Source organism: Bos taurus, chromosome 5 (assembly GCF_002263795.3).
Source record: "Bos taurus isolate L1 Dominette 01449 registration number 42190680 breed Hereford chromosome 5, ARS-UCD2.0, whole genome shotgun sequence".
In the NCBI taxonomy this organism is placed as follows: domain Eukaryota; kingdom Metazoa; phylum Chordata; class Mammalia; order Artiodactyla; family Bovidae; genus Bos; species Bos taurus.
The window spans coordinates 26,700,265-26,716,670 of NC_037332.1; the positions used below are offsets into that span (position 1 = coordinate 26,700,265).

Below are 16,406 nucleotides of genomic sequence, written 5' to 3' on the forward strand. Positions count from 1 at the left end.
AGAGTGAGTGGGAGACTATGCTGGGGAATTCGGAACTGGGAAAACAGCAGTCTCACAGGAAACAAAACAAAAAAAAACCCGCTGTGACTCTTAACTAGGGGTCAGCGCTGCGGACGTGTCGGCGCCGCTCTTTCTCCCGCCGCTAGGCGGCGCGCCAGGACGCCGGAAGTCGATCCCAGAACTGCGCATGCGTCCTTCTTCTGCGTTGCTCTTCCGTTTACTTTCTTTGAGCTTTGTATTGCCGTTTGTCCCATGCGGCAACCCGTAGGCATCCGAATCTAGCCCGGGAACTAAGAGTCAGAGGAGCGGGGCTCTGGGAGTCTGCTGATTCCGGGACGTCCTCGGGACCGGCAAGATGTGCTCCCTGGGGTTGTTCCCTCCTCCGCCGCCTAGAGGACAAATCACCTTATACGAGCACAATAACGAACTGGTGACAGGCAGTAGCTGTGAGAGTCCGCCTCCCGACTTCCGGGGCCAGGTGGTCAGGGCGAGGAGGGAGGGACCTTTAGGCATGGGGGGCGGTGTTGGAGGGTATGTGGAAGCAGAGGCAGCGTGGCGGGGGTCGGGGGGGGGTGGTGGGGCGCGTCGCGGTCCCCAGACTGGAGGATTGGAAACAATCTCTCCCAGGTGGAGAAGAATAGAAGAGATGGAATGTGTTTTAGAGCTGGGATTGGAGGATGAGTGATGCTGAGGAGCTGTGGGGCGGGCCTAGCGGGGATGGAGAGAGTGGGGGCGAATCTAGGGGATGTGACTATGCAGGAGGACTTCTGATAAGTTGGAGACAGTATCTGGGACAACTGGGAAGGCCCAACCTGGGGAGTTGGTTCCCCCGAGGTTTTCCTGGCAAGGAAAAGGAAGAGAAATGGACGTTTATTGAACGTTTGTGTGGAAGAAAGAGGCTCTGAGTCAGGTGTTCTCCACAAATGTTTTAAAAATGTGATTTAATAATCACAGCACTCCTATGAAATATTATTCTGGTTTTACCGATAAGGGAGATAAGATTTGTTTCCCCAGTTCCACAAGTGTTTCTTTTGTGGAAATGGGAAACGGGGGTTCAGTAGGGATCTGGAAAGAACTCACTCACTGTCATACCTCTCATTTCTGGCTATAGTGGATTAATCTTCCTGTCCTAAACCTGACTAAGGATCCCTTGAAGACCCCTGGAAGGCTGGACCATGGCACAAGAACTGCCTTCATTCACCACCGGGAGCAAGTGTGGAAGAGATGCATCAACATTTGGTGAGACGTGGCAAAGGGTCTCCTGGGCCATTGGTCTACAGATCCTGGATGCAGTGGGGTCACCATCTCTCTACCCTGGGCTTCCTGGCGCTCTCTAGCTCAGAGCTGTCTGTCATTCAACACATCAAATTATCAGTCCTTTCTGTGGAACTCAAGGCTGTGCAATGGTAGTTCAGTTTCATCTCCAATGACTTGGTTTCCTTTCTGGTTTAATTATGTACAGGGTTCTAGTGATGATTAAATCAGAGAAGGCAATGGCACCCCACTCCAGTACTCTTGCCTGGAAAATCCCATGGATAGAGGAGCCTGGTGGGCTGCAGTCCATGGGGTCGCTTAGAGTTGGACATGACTGAGCGACTTCACTTTCACTTTTCACTTTCATGCATTGGAGAAGGAAATGGCAACCCACTCCGGTGTTCTTGCCTGGAGAATCTCAGGGACGGGGGAGCCTGGTGGGCTGCTGTCTATGCGGTCGCACAGAGTTGGACACAACTGAAGCAACTTAGCAGCAGTGATGATTAAATGAGTAAGTTCAGTTCAGTCACTCAGTCGTGTCCGACTCTTTTCGACCCCATGAATCGCAGCACACCAGGCCTCCCTGTCCATCACCAACTCCCGGAGTTCACCCAGACTCACGTCCATCAAGTCAGCGATGCCATCCAGCCATCTCATCCTCTGTCGTCCCCTTCTCCTCCTACCCCCAATCCCTCCCAGCATCAGAGTCTTTTCCAATGAGTCAACTCTTTGCGTGAGGTGGCCAAAGTACTGGAGTTTCAGCTTTAGCATCATTCCTTCCAAAGAAATCCCAGGACTGATCTCCTTCAGAATGGACTGGTTGGATCTCCTTGCAGTCCAAGGGACTCTCAAGAGTCTTCTCCAACACCACAGTACAAAAGCCTCAATTCTTCGGCACTCAGCCTTCTTCACAGTCCAACTCTCACATCCATACATGACCACTGGAAAAACCATAGCCTTGACTAGACGAACCTTTGTTGGCAAAGGAATGTCTCTGCTTTTGAATATGCTATCTAGGTTGGTCATAACTTTCCTTCCAAGGAGTAAGCATCTTTTAATTTCATGGCTGCAGTCACCATCTGTAGTGATTTTGGAGCCCAGAAAAATAAAATCTGACACTGTTTCCACTGTTTCCCCATCTATTTCCCATGAAGTGATGGGACCGGATGCCATGATCTTCATTTTCTGAATGTTGAGCTTTAAGCCAACTTTTTCACTCTCCACTTTCACTTTCATCAAGAGGCTTTTGAGTTCCTCTTCACTTTCTGCCATAAGGGTGGTGTCATCTGCATATCTGAGGTTATTGATATTTCTCCCGGCAATCTTGATTCCAGCTTGTGTTTTTTCCAGTCCAGCGTTTCTCATGATGTACTCTGCATATAAGTTAAATAAACAGGGTGACAATATACAGCCTTGACGTATTCCTTTTCCTATTTGGAACCAGTCTATTGTTCCATGTCCAGTTCTAACTGTTGCTTCTTGACCTGCATACAAATTTCTCAAGAGGCAGGTCAGGTGGTCTGGTATTCCCATCTCTTTCAGAATTTTCCACAGTTTATTGTGATCCACACAGTCAAAGGCTTTGGCATAGTCAATAAAGCAGAAATAGATGTTTTTTCTGGAACTCTCTTGCTTTTTCCATGATCCAGCAGATGTTGGCAATTTGATCTCTGGTTCCTCTGCCTTTTGTAAAACCAGCTTGAACATCAGGAAGTTCACGGTTCATGTATTGCTGAAGCCTGGCTTGGAGAATTTTGAGCATTACTTTACTAGCGTGTGAGATGAGTGCAATTGTGCGGTAGTTTGAGCATTCTTTGGCATTGCCTTTCTTTGGGATTGGAATGAAAACTGACCTTTTCCAGTCCTGTGGCCACTGCTGAGTTTTCCAAATTTGCTGGCATATTGAGTGCACCACTTTCACAGCATCATCTTTTAGGATTTGAAATAGCTCCACTGGAATTCCATCACCTCCACTAGCTTTATTCGTAGTGATGCTTTCTAAGGCCCACTTGACTTCGCATTCCAGGATGTCTGGCTCTAGGTCAGTGATCACACCATCGTGATTATTTGGGTCGTGAAGATCTTTTTTGTACAGTTCTTCTGTGTATTCTTACCACCTCTTCTTAATATCTTCTGCTTCTGTTAGGTCCATACCATTTCTGTCCTTTATCGAGCCCATCTTTGCATGAAATGTTCTGTTGGTATCTCTAATTTTCTTGAAGAGATCTCTAGTCTTTCCCGTTCTGTTGTTTTCCTCTATTTCTTTGCATTGATCGCTGAGGAAGGCTTTCTTATCTCTTCTTGCTATTCTTTGAAACTCTGGATTCAGATGCTTATATCTTTCCTTTTCTCCTTTGCTTTTTGCTTCTCTTCTTTTCACAGCTATTTGTAAGGCCTCCCTAGACAGCCATTTTGCTTTTTTGCATTTCTTTTCCATGGGGATGGTCTTGATCCCTGTCTCCTGTACAATGTCATGAACCTCATTCCATAGTTCATCAGGCACTGTATCAGATCTAGGCCCTTAAATGAGTAAAACCCATGTTAATTCAAGAGTTAGTCATGATTAGTATTATCCTCATCATTGTATGTAGGGGTTCAAAGGGCATGTTCATTTGTAGTTTCATGGGCTGCTGCCATACAGGGCTCTAAGTTGTACATATTTATAGACCCACCAGCAGTGAGATAACTATGCTCCAATAAAAACCTAAAAATGAAACAAAGCCAAAAAAAAAAAAGAAACAAAGCCAAAAAAGTGTATGAGAGTGCCTGTTTTCTGACACTTGTCTTTTCAAACTTTGATATTTGATTTTGCATAACCGTTTCATTTGCATGTCTCCTTAAGTGAAGCTAAACTTCAGGTTGTGGTCTGAAAACCCATTCAGTCTTGGATTCTTTCTCTATTTCTGCCTCCATCGAGCTGCTGCTTCTCTTCTGCTGTCTTTTTTTTTAAATAATTATTTGGCTGCTCTGGGTTCTAGTTGTGCAGGATCTTACATCTTCGTTGTGGCATTCGAGATCCTTAGTTGTGCTGCAGGATCTAGTTTCCTGACCAGGGACTGAACTCCGGCCCCCTGCATTGGGAGTATGGGGTCTTAGCCGCTGGATCACCAGGGAAGTTGCTTCCTGCTGTCTTTTATATGCATAGCTTTTTTTTTTTTTTAAGTTCTGTTTATATATTTTATTTTTGGCTGCGCTGAGTCTTCAGCTGCTGTGTGGGAGCTACCTCTAGTTGTGGTAGGCAGGGGTTACTTTTTGTTGTGGGGTGCTAGGGCTTCTCACTGCAGTGGTTTCTCTTTTTGCAGAGCATTGGGCCAGGCATTCAGACTTCAGTAGTTGTGGTGCATGGGCTTAGTTGCTCTGCGGCATGTGGGGTCTTCCCAGTGCAGGGGTCAGACCTGTGCCCCCGCATTGGCAGGTGGATTCTTAACACTAGACCACGAGGGAAGTAATGTCTGTGCTTTTCAATATGCTTTGTAAGTTTGTCATAGCTTTTCTTCCAAGGAGCAAGCGTCTTTTAATTTCATAGCTTCAGTCACCACCTGCAGTGATTTTTGGAGCCCAAAAAAATAAAGTCTGTTACTGTTTCCATTGTTTCCCCATCTATTTGCCATGGGGTGATGGGACTGGATGCCCTGATCTTAGTTTTTTAAATGTTGAGTTTTAAGCCAGCTTTTTCACTCTCCTCTTTCACTTTCATCAAGAGGCTCTTTAGTTCTTCGCTTTCTGCCATAAGGGTGGTGTCATCTGCATATCTGAGGTTATTGATATTTTTCCCGGCAATCTTGATTCCAGCTTGTGCTTCATCCAGCCCTGCATTTCGCGTGATGTATTCTGCATATAAGTTAAATAAACAGGGTGACAATATACACCCTTATCATACTCCTTTCCCAATTTGGAACTAGTCTGTTGTTCCATATCCGGTTCTAACTGCTGCTTCTTGTCCTGCATACAGATTTCTCAGGAGGCAGGTAAGGTGGTCTGGCATTCCCATCTCTTGAAGAATTTTCCACAGTTTGTAATGATCCACACAATCAAAGGTTTTGGCATAATCATTAAAGCAGAAGTAGATGTTTTTCTGGAACTCTTGCTTTTTCTATGATCCAATGGATGTTGGCAATTTGATCTCTGGTTTTCTCTGCCTTTTCTAAATCCAGCTTGAACATCTGGAAGTTCATGGTTGACATACTGTTGAAGCCTGACTTGGAGAAGTTTGAGTATCACTTTGCTAGCGTGTGAGATGAATGCGATTGTGTGGTAGTTTGAGCATTCTTTGGCATTGCCTTTCTTTGGGATTGGAATGAAAACTGACCTTTTCCAGTCCTGTGGCCACTGCTGAGTTTTCCAAATTTGCTGACATTTTGAGTGCAGCACTTTCACAGCATCATCTTTTAGAATTTGAAATAGCTTAGCTGGAATTTTGTCACCTCCACTAGCTTTATTCGTAGTGATGCTTCCTAAGGCTCACTTGAGTTCACATTCTAGGATGTCTGGCTTTGGTGAGTAATTACACCATCGTGGTTATTTGGGTCATGAAGATCTTTTTTGTACAGTTCTTCTATGTATTCTTGCCATCTCTTCTTAATATCTTCTGCTTCTGTTAGGTCCATACCGTTTCTGTCCTTTATTGAGCCCATCTTTGCATGAAATGTTGCCTTGGTATCTCTAATTTTCTTGAAGAAGAGATCTCTAGTCTTTCCCATTCTATGTTTTCCTCTATTTCTTTGCCTTGATCACTGAGGAAGGCTTTCTTATCTCTCCTTGCTGTTCTTTGGAACTCTGCATTCAGATGGTATATCTTTCCTTTTCTCCTTTGCCTTTAGCTTCTCTTCTTTTCTCAGCTATTTGTAAGGCCTCCTCAGACAACCATTTTGCCTTTTTGCATTTCTATTTTTGGGGGATGGTCTTGACCACTGCCTCCTGTACAGTGTCACAAGCCTCCATCCACAGTTCTTCAGGCACTCTCTCTATCAGATCTAATGCCTTGAATTTGTTTCTCACTTCCACTGTATAATCGTAAGGGATTTGATTTAGGTCATTCCTGAATGGTCTAGTGGTTTTCCCTACTTTCTTCAATTTAAGTCTGAATTTGGCAATAAGGGGTTCACCACCTGAGCCACAGTCAGCTCCCGGTCTTGTTTTTGCTGACTGTATAGAGCTTCTCCATCTTTGGTAGCAAAGAATATAATCAGTCTGATTTCGGTGTTGACCATCTTGTGATGTACATGTGTAGAGTCTTCTCTTGTGTTGTTGGAAGAGGGTGTTTGCTATGACCAGTGTGTTCTCTTGGCAAAACTCTATTAGTCTTTGCCCTGCTTCATTCCGTATTCCAAGACCAAATTTGCCTGTTACTCCAGGTATCATTTGACTTCCTACTTTTGCATTCCAGTCCCCTATAATGAAAAGGACATCTTTTTTGGGTGCTAGTTCTAAAAGGTCTTGTAGGTCTTCATAGAACCGTTCCACTTCAGCTTCTTCAGTGTTACTGGTTGGGGCATAGACTTGGATTACTGTGATACTGAATGGTTTGCCTTGGAAATGAACAGAGATCATTCTGTCGTTTTTGAGATTGCATCCAAGTACTGCATTTCGGACTCTTTTGTTGACTATGAGGCTACTCCATTTTTTCTAAGTGATTCTTGCCCACAGTAGCAGATATAATGGTCATCTGAATTAAATTTGCCCGTTCCAGTCCAGTTTAGTTCACTGATTCCTAAAATGTCAACGTTCACTTTTGCCATCTCCTGTTTGACCACTTCCAATTTACCCTGATTCACCGACCATCCAGGTTCCTATGCAATATTGTTCTTTACAGCATCGGACTTTACTTCCACCACCAGTCACACCCACTACGCGGCGTTGTTCTCGCTTTGACAGCAGGGAGGCCCTCTGCTGTCTCTCAGATGCTGACGTCCTGAACTGGACTTGCACCGCACCTTGGTGTTCACGTGCCTGTTCAGCACCCTCAGTCAGATACTCTACAGGCTCCACACACTCAGCATGTTCAGAATCAGTCTCTGTTTTCTTCTCTATGTCAGCATCTTCCTTGTGTTTTTCGTCTCAAGGAATGCCCTTCCTAGTCATATAAGTGGTTTGAATGTAGGCTTTGGGACAGACAGACAGACTGAATCCTGAGTCTGCTTTTTCCTACCTAGTTCACCTTTGATAATCAACCTTTCACACTCCCTGTTCTCTCATCTAAAAATGCAGTTGATAACAATCCCTGTTGTGTAGGGTTGTGATAATAGCTAAGTTAGATGTTGCGTGTGAAGCTGCAGCCCAGCCCTGGCACAGTGTAATCAGTGTTGGATGCTATAATTATCATCTAGGTGTTTCCCTTGATATTATCCTTTACCTTACTAATGTTGAATTAATCCTCCTGTCCGTTCTACTTCCTCAAGCTCTCAGACTTGCCCTCTTTTCTCAACCCCCAGTGGTTCAGGCCACTTTGGCCTTTCTCTAGATTCCTGAAGTAGCTTCTTAACCTGTTTCTTTCTCTCCATTCTTGTCTCCCTCTAATCTGCAGCCAGATTGATCTTTCTAAAATGCCTGGGTGATCAGTTTATTCCTTAACTGAAACTCCCTTCAGTGGCTTTCCATTCATTGTCTTCGGGCAAGTCCTGACTCCTTGATCTTCACACAAAGCCCTGACAGACCTCTGAGCCTTAGTTGTCTCATTGAGGAAATGGGTAGAATGAAAGGACGGTATAAAGTGTTTGACGTATAGTTGCCACTCATTAAATGGAAATGCTCTTACCTATTTTTTAAATATTTATTTATATATTACTCACTTGGCTGCACCAGGTCTTCATTGCAGCATGCAGGATCTTATAGCTGCAACATGTGGGATCTAGTTCCCTGACCAGGGATGGAACCTGGGTCCTCTGCATTGGGAGTGTGGAGTCTTAGCCACTGAGCCACCAGGGAAGTCCCTGATCTTACTCTGAGTACATGTTTATTGAATGAATGAATGAATGGAGGAACTTAGAGGGGAGACTGAAGGGATCAAAGCTATCTAACTCAGTTCCCTCTCCTCTTCAGGCGTGATGTAGGCCTTTTCGGGGTGCTGAATGAAATTGCAAATTCAGAGGAAGAGGGTAAGTGTGTTTACCTGCAGCCTTCTCTGGTTCTGTGGTTGCCATCTCCCCTCCATATTCTCCGTAATTCATCCCAATACCTGTTGGCCCAGCGCCTTTCCCTTTATCCCTGTATTCCTGGCCCAGTTGTCTCCCCTGGTGCTATCTTCTCTCACCTCTACCTACCCCTCATGCCGCAGATTGGGTGTCCAGATCACTTGTTGGGTGGAAGGGCCTGGAGAGTGCTTGCCCTTGCTCAGTCCTTACCTAGGAAGGTGCCCAGTGAGAGCCCTGTGAACGGTTTAATCACGGCTGCTTCCTCAACCCCACAGTGTTTGAGTGGGTGAAGACGGCATCCAGCTGGGCCCTGGCACTCTGTCGATGGGCCTCCTCCCTCCACGGGTCCCTGTTTCCCCATCTGTCTGTAAGTTTGGCTTCTGCCACTGGCCCTCCCTGCTGCTACTCTCTGCTCCTACCATTTTCTGTGCCTTAGGGTCAGGCTGTGATGGGAAGACGGCAGAGGGTGGGAATGGTCCAGCTCCCCGTGGGAGCTTTGAGGGGATAAGCTCCCTTTGTCCCAGTGCATCCTCTGTCTGCTTTGTCATTACAGCTTAGGAGCGAAGATCTGATTGCTGAATTTGCTCAAGTCACAAACTGGTGAGTGTACCAGCTCTGGGGCTTTTGTTAGAACGAAGTCCTGAATCTTGAAACTTCTGGGGAGATGGAAAAACAAGGCAGAGACTCCTCCCACCCCTTCCCTGACTGTTCCCCATGTTCTCGCTCCTTCTACCTCCCAATAAAGAAAGAAACAGCAAAAAATGGTAAACGGTCTCATGTGGAAGGCAGCCTGAGCTCTGGGCCCAGGTGTGGCGAGGTGCAGTTCGGACTCTTGACTCTCACTCCTGCCCCAGGTCCAGCTGCTGCTTGCGGGTCTTTGCATGGCACCCCCACACCAACAAGTTTGCTGTGGCTCTGCTGGATGACTCAGTCCGGGTGTATAATGCCAACAGGTATGTGTGGCGCACTGGGTGGGCTCTGACTCTTTTAAGTCTCCATCTCTCAGTCCCCACTTCCTTCTCCAGCTCTGGTGCCCCAGGAGTCCTGCAGTTCCTGAGCCCAGTCCGATGGCTCTTTTCAGAACTGGGGTCAGGGAGGCCCCACAGCTGGATGCATCCTCTTTCCAAACCCAGCCTTTATCCTGTCCTCTGTCCCACCCTACCCCCAGGCACTGGATGGTCTGCTTTCTTCTCTGGGTGTCTGTCCTCAATTACACTCAGGTCCCCTCCCCTTAGTGTCCCTGCTTTGACTCTGTCCCCTCCCATTTCACCCCAGCACTATCGTCCCCTCCCTGAAGCACCGGCTGCAGCGCAATGTGGCAGCCCTGGCCTGGAAGCCCCTCAGTGCCTCTGTCTTGGCTGTGGCCTGCCAGAGCTGCATTCTCATCTGGACTCTGGATCCCACGTCCTTGTCTACCCGGTGAGTTCCAGCAGTCTCTTACCTTGACTCGAGGCCATGGGTTGGTGAGGTCTGGGAGGAAAAGTTCTTTATCCTCACAGCACTTCCCATGGCTACAGAAGCAGACCTAAGGCCAAGGTGGAGGTTCTGCGAAGCGGTAATCTAGAGAAAGGGACAGAACTAGGGGCTTCTGGGATTGTGGGGAGTGTGCACCTGTGGATCATGAAGTGGAAAGAAAGTCTCTTTGGGAGGACTGCCAGATGCAAGTTTAACAGGAGGGAGAAAGGCAATTAATGTAGATATGGAATTAATATGGATTTGAGCTGAAACCAGTGAAAATGGAAAAAGAATCCCCATAAGAACTAAATATAAAACCAGAAACTGGTTCTTTAAATTTTGAATAAAGATTTTGGCTCGCTTTATTAAGGCAAAAGAGAAAATCAAAGTATACTATTTTCAGAATGGGAAAAGAGAGAGAACCACGGATATGGAAGAAAATAGAATTATTAGAGAATATTTTATACATTTAGACCAGCACATTTGAAAATCTAAGGAAATGTTTGATTTTCTACCAAATACGTGTTACCAAAGTGGATGAGTTGTGCCACTAGAAAAGATGACAGACTGAGGTGATTTTATGATAATTGCCTAATTGTCAGAGAAAAGATAATCTCCATGTTATTGGAACTAATCCAGATCATAGAAAAATTTGGAAAGCCTCCTGATTTGTTTCTTCCTTTTAATAAACTTGATATGGACGTAATTTTAGATTTTTGGAAAAGCTGCAAAGATAGTACAGAGGGTTTGGCTATACCGTCACACCATTTCCCCCATTGTTAATATCTGATATTACCATGTTACATCTATCAAAACTAAGAAACTGACATTCGAATGTTGTTATTAACTAAACTATAGACTTTGTTTACATTTCACCAGTTTTCCCATTAATGTCCTCTATCTGTCCCATCCTGATTTGTTTTTTATAAAGTTAATGTGACCCTAAAACTGAAACCTGACAATAGGTAGTATAAGAAAGAAACTATTTGAATACTGATTTTAAAATCCTACATAAAAGACTACCAAATAGAATCCAAAAGCATATTAAAAAAAAATTTTTTTTTAACCTAGTGGAATTTTCCAGAAATTAGAAACTATTTACCATTAGGACATATATTAAAATGATTTATTACACTGGCAAATTAAGGGAGAAAAATGTTTGTATTAATAAATGCCCTTGAATAAGCAGACATCCTGCTGAATGCATAAAGTAAATAGGAATACACAGAGATGACCTAAACATAAAGAGTATATACTCAAAATCAGTGGCTGCCATATTAAACCGTGAAATAGGAAATAGTAAAAGTTTTTCCAGTAATGTCAGGATAAAGACAGAGGTATTGTTGCCACCATATTAATCAGCAGTAGTTTTGGATGTTCTTGTGAGTGCAGTAAAACAAGAAAAAGGAATGTGGTAAAGTCTTGAGAAAGAAGATAAAATTAATTTTTTTGGAGATATGATTTTACACCTAGATAAAACAAGAGATTCAACTAAAAGAAACTTTAATCTGGTAAGAAATGTAAGTAGTACCATAATTGGATCCAGGAAACTGAAAAGGTCATAGCTTTCCTTTGTACCAGTAAGAATCAGCTGAGAAACTGTGATGAAAAATATGTTCTATTACAACAGGTCCAATAATTACTATAGGTTACTAGGAATAAATTTTAAATTTATTTAATGTTAGACATCTGAAGAAAGTGGTTGAAAAATATTAAAGGAAGAAGAAAGTGAAGTCACTCAGTCATGTCCAACTCTTTGCGACCCCATGGACTATCCTACCAGGCTCCTCCAGGCCTCCTTCCAGGCAAGAATACTGGAGTGGATTGCCATTTCCTTCTCCAGGAGATCTTCCTGACCCAGGAATTGAACCCAGGTCTCCCACATTGTCGGCGGACGCTTTACCGTCTGAGCCACCAGGGAAGTCAATGTTAAAACAAGAATATTAAACAAAAGCTTAATTAATGGCGGGACATGCTCCTGTATTCCTGGATAGGAAAATTTAATCATAAAGATGTCAAGTTAAGTATATTTCCGATTAGCATTCTACTGAATTGTTTTTGTGAACTGGAAAAAATGCTATTTAGAGTTTTTATGAAAGAATAAATGTGGAAGGCTGGCCACGAATGTTTGCAAAGGAAGCGCATGGACAGGAGACTTGCCTCTAGGCATTGAAATGTTTCATGAAGTCATAGTAACACAAAGATACTGCCATGAGGTCAGACAAGCACATCAGTGTGTCAGAACAACATTCAGGGACAGACCTAGGAATTCATGGAAATTTAATATATGATGAATTTGGCCTGCATTGCAATAGACAAGTTCAGATTTCTTTTTTTTTTTTAGTGGTTTTGACATAATTGGCTATCCATTTAGAAAATGATAAAGTTCGGCCTTGCTTCACATTTTATATACAAATAAATTCCAAGCTGATAAAAAAACTAAGTATAAAAATACATAATTAAAAGGACTAGAAAAATATATAGGATTTTTTTTTTTTGCCCATTCAGAATGACAGTATTATTAAAACTGAAATGTTTGATAACATCCATTATTAGCAAGAGTAGGAAACATGGCATAGTGTGGTACAAACTTTTTTTTTTTAATTATTTTATTTTGGCTGCACCTGGTCTTTGTTGCTGCGTGTGGGCTTTCTCTAGTTGCAGTGAGCAGGGGCTTTCTCTGGTTGCAGTGTGCGAGCTTCTCATTGCAATGGCTTCTCTTGTTGAGACCACAGGCTCTAGGGAACACAGGCTTCAGTGGTTGCGGCTCCCAGGGTCTAGAGCTCTGGCTCAGCAGTTACGGTGCACTGGCCTGTGGAATCTTCCTGCACCAGGGATCGAACTGGTGTCCCCTGCATTGTGAGACAGATTCTTAACCACTGGGCCACTAGGGAAGCCCCACAAACTTTTCAGAAAATAATTTGTTGGCATATTTATCTTTTGAAAGGTGCAAGTCTTTTACCCACAATTCCATTTTAATACTGTATTCTATACAAATAATGACATGAGTACATAAAGATATAAAGAATACTTTGCAGTACTATATGTAATAAAAAAATCACCAACAACTGAAGTGTCTGTGGAAGCACGACTGAATAAATAATAGTTCATCTATTCAGTGGAATACAGTGAGGCCACTGAAAAGAATGAGATGGATCTCTGTAAACTGATGTATTGTAAAATTAAGAGTAACTTGTAGACTGGTGACCTCATTAGAGCTAAAGGTGGGTGTACAGTTGGGAGGAAAAAGGACAGAGTGGCATTAATTGATAGTAGCCTGCACTTTTTGGGCCAAGTATGTCGCTCTGGAGATTCAGAGCTGACTGACACAGCTGGTGGCCTCAGTTAGTTCCCAGCCTAGTCGGGGAGGTTGCCACACGCGCCATCTTTGATGAGCAGAAAACGAGGCAGAGCACCGAGGAGGGAAGCTAACTGTGACAAGGAAACACAGAGAGGTTTGGGAGCACAGGTTGAATTCTGAGGAGTGGCAGATAACTAGAAAGATAAGAGATTGGAACTGTGAGGTGATGTCATGGGGTATCCTGGCCTCCAGCCAGGATGGGCCTGTGGAGAGAGGGTTCTCATCCAGAGCAGAGCATGCATCTCCCCAGCCCAGCACCATAGAACTTTACTTGTCACAAGTTTTGTCTCTTTCGGACTTCCCTGGTGGCTCAGTGGTAAAGAATGTGCCTGTCGATGCAGCAGACACAGGTTCAATACCTGATCCAGGAAGATTCCCACATTCTTCAGAGCAACTAAGCTTGGGAGCCTGTGCTCTATTGAGCCTGTGCTCTAGAGCCCAGAAACCACAACTACTGAGCTCCCGTGCCCTAAAGCCCATGCTCCGCAACCAGAGAAGCCATTGCAACAAGAAGCTCCTCTGATGCAACTAGAGAAAAAACCCATGTGGCCACAAGGATCCAGCACAGCCAATAAATAAATGAGTAACAGGAGTAATAAAGTTCTTGTCTCTCTCAGGTTTACCCGCTTTCACCCTTTCTGGGCCTCCTGGTAGCGACTGCCCTTGCTTCCTTCTTGTTTTCCTTTAACTTCCATTATTCTTACTCCTGCATTCAGAGGGCCCACAGGGATGGGGCAGTGTTAGCAGGTGGAGGCAAGGGAGCAGAGTCACAGGGGCTTTCTTCTTGTCTTCTAACCCCACGCCGTCTCCCTTCTGCAGACCCTCTTCTGGCTGTGCCCAGGTGCTCTCTCACCCTGGGCACACACCCGTTACCAGCTTGGCTTGGGCCCCTAGTGGGGGGCGGCTGCTCTCAGCTTCCCCTGTGGACGCTGCCATCCTGGTGAGTTGATCCCCATACCTCTTGGGGTCACTTCAGCCACACCCCTCAGACTTGAGGGAAGAGCTGCCTTTGCCTGGTGGTGGGAAGTACACTGCGGGAGGCGAGGAACAGTTATCCATTCAGTCTTAAATTTATCCAAGGTGCAGGAGCACCCTGCTCCTCACATGTAAAATTCTGCTCGCTGTTTCCTCCTGTTTCAACCCTCTCCACTTCCTCCCCTCTCTGGTTCTTTGTACCTCAGGGAAGGGGGTCTGTGGGGTGTTGGGGATACTGTCTCCCTGTCTCACTGTCCCCCCCTCTCCTAGGTATGGGATGTCTCAACAGAGACCTGTGTTCCCCTTCCCTGGTTTCGGGGAGGTGGGGTTACGAACCTGCTCTGGTCCCCAGATGGCAGCAAAGTCTTGGCTACCACTCCTTCAGCTGTCTTTCGGTGAGTGTGGGGAGAGTGGAAGTGGGCAGGAAGGATGTGGAGAAAGGCCCTAGGCTTCTGGAACTTTCAGCTGCACAGCCTTCTGTCCCCATTCCCATTCCCCTCAACCTGGGACTGACAGGCAGGGAGGTCTGAGCTGTGAGACCTGCAACTCTAAGCTGTGGCCTGCTTCTCTGGCACAGAGTCTGGGAGGCCCAGATGTGGACTTGCGAGCGGTGGCCTACCCTCTCGGGGCGATGCCAGGTAGGAGGGAGTGTGCGGTGCAGGAGCTGGGGAGGAGGTTGGCTGTACTTGCCCCCCACCTCCTCTACTTCTCTTGCTCCTGTGCGTCCTTCCTGAATTCTCATAGACTACCCTTTTCCTGCCCTTTGCTCCCTGACCCCAGACTGGCTGCTGGAGCCCCAGTGGAAACCGCCTGCTGTTCACCGTGTTGGGGGAACCGCTTATTTACTCCTTGTCATTCCCAGAACGTTGTGGTGAGTCAGGGGCAACACTTCCGGATGCACAATAGCTGGGGTAGTCAGAGGGAGGAAAGAGCCATCTGGAATATGCTGCCTTGAAGGAAAAAGGGAAGTAAAGAAGCTCGGAAGACTTGAGAGGCATTGATGCCTGTGATGGGGAGGAGATGGGGAACCGGGGGAGAGGGGCCCTTTTCCTACACTTAAGAGCACCTGCTCTGATCCACAGGTGAGGGAAAGGGGTATGTTGGAGGCGCCAAGTCCGCTACGATAGTGGCAGATCTGTCTGAGACCACCATACAGACGCCAGATGGCGAGGAGAGGTAAGCTGGGTGGGTGAGGAAAGGACGGAGACAAGGCTGGGAAGGACCACGCAGAGCCCGGCAACCTGGCAACCTGCTGTTCTCACTCATAGACTTGGGGGAGAGGCTCACTCCATGGTCTGGGACCCAAGCGGGGAGCGGCTAGCTGTGCTCATGAAAGGTAAGAGGTGGTGAGGAAGGCCTCTGCTGAGGCTGCACCATCTTCCCATCAATCAAGTGTATCCGTGTCCTGGCAGCAGTTCTGCTGTGCCCCTGCCCTGGGATTTGGCCTCCAGAGTTCCTTCCTATCCCTCGTCCATCTCTTATAGGCAATCCTCGGGTCCAGAATGGGAAACCAGTCATCCTCCTTTTTCGCACTCGAAACAGCCCTGTGTTTGAGCTACTTCCTTGGTAAGTGCTGGGTTCCTCACTGGCCCTCCCATACCAAACCCACATCCCACTATACCTGCCTTCTGCCTCCAGCTGCCTGCTCACCTTCTCTTCGTCTAGTGGCATTATCCAGGGGGAGCTAGGAGCCCAGGCCCAGCTCATCACTTTCCATCCTTCCTTCAACAAAGGAGCTCTGCTCAGCGTGGTGAGTAGGCCAGCTGCTGGGCTGCAGGAGTGGGGAGGAGCTGAGGGCCATGGCTACTGGGTGGCTCTGCCGGAATAGCCCTTCTCTGGGCCCAGGCTGACTTTGCTCCCCTCTCTCTGCAGTGCTGGTCCACAGGCCGGGTCACCCACATCCCTCTGTACTTTGTCAATGCCCGGTTTCCACGCTTTAGCCCAGTGCTTGGCCGAGCCCAGGAGCCCCCCGCTGGGGGTGGAGGCTCTATTCACGATCTACCTCTGTTTACTGAGACATCCCCAACCTCTGCCCCTTGGGACCCTCTCCCAGGGCCACCCCCTGCTCGGCCCCACTCCCCTCACTCCCACTTTCAGTAATAAAAGTGTCCTTTCTTGCTTTCCACTTAATTATGAGATTTTGTCTTTTCCAGTGAGTTGCACTGGGGTACACTGAAGGAAAAAAAAGGCATGGACTTAGGGTTTAAATCTTGGCTTTCACTTTTTAGTCA

At 46.1% G+C, this 16,406-nt stretch overlaps 1 protein-coding gene across 2 annotated transcripts; it reads left to right on the top strand.

Moving 5' to 3' along the window:
- The first annotated feature begins 264 nt into the window (after positions 1 to 264).
- Positions 265 to 16,305, top strand: AAAS (aladin WD repeat nucleoporin). Of its 2 annotated transcripts, none has more exons than XM_005206144.5 (16): positions 265 to 478; positions 1,112 to 1,239; positions 8,293 to 8,348; positions 8,660 to 8,751; positions 8,938 to 8,984; positions 9,239 to 9,337; positions 9,660 to 9,803; positions 14,020 to 14,140; positions 14,446 to 14,570; positions 14,753 to 14,813; positions 14,956 to 15,046; positions 15,258 to 15,351; positions 15,444 to 15,511; positions 15,660 to 15,741; positions 15,841 to 15,925; positions 16,048 to 16,305. In XM_005206144.5, the coding sequence occupies exons 1-16, from the start codon at positions 356 to 358 to the stop codon at positions 16,273 to 16,275; spliced, it is 1,644 nt and encodes a 547-aa protein (XP_005206201.1). In that variant the 5' UTR covers positions 265 to 355; the 3' UTR covers positions 16,276 to 16,305. The 2 variants fall into 2 exon arrangements, with proteins under 2 accessions (XP_005206201.1, NP_001068737.1); NM_001075269.1 differs by having other exon boundaries at positions 284 to 478; positions 15,814 to 15,925.
- The last annotated feature ends 101 nt before the right edge of the window (positions 16,306 to 16,406 follow it).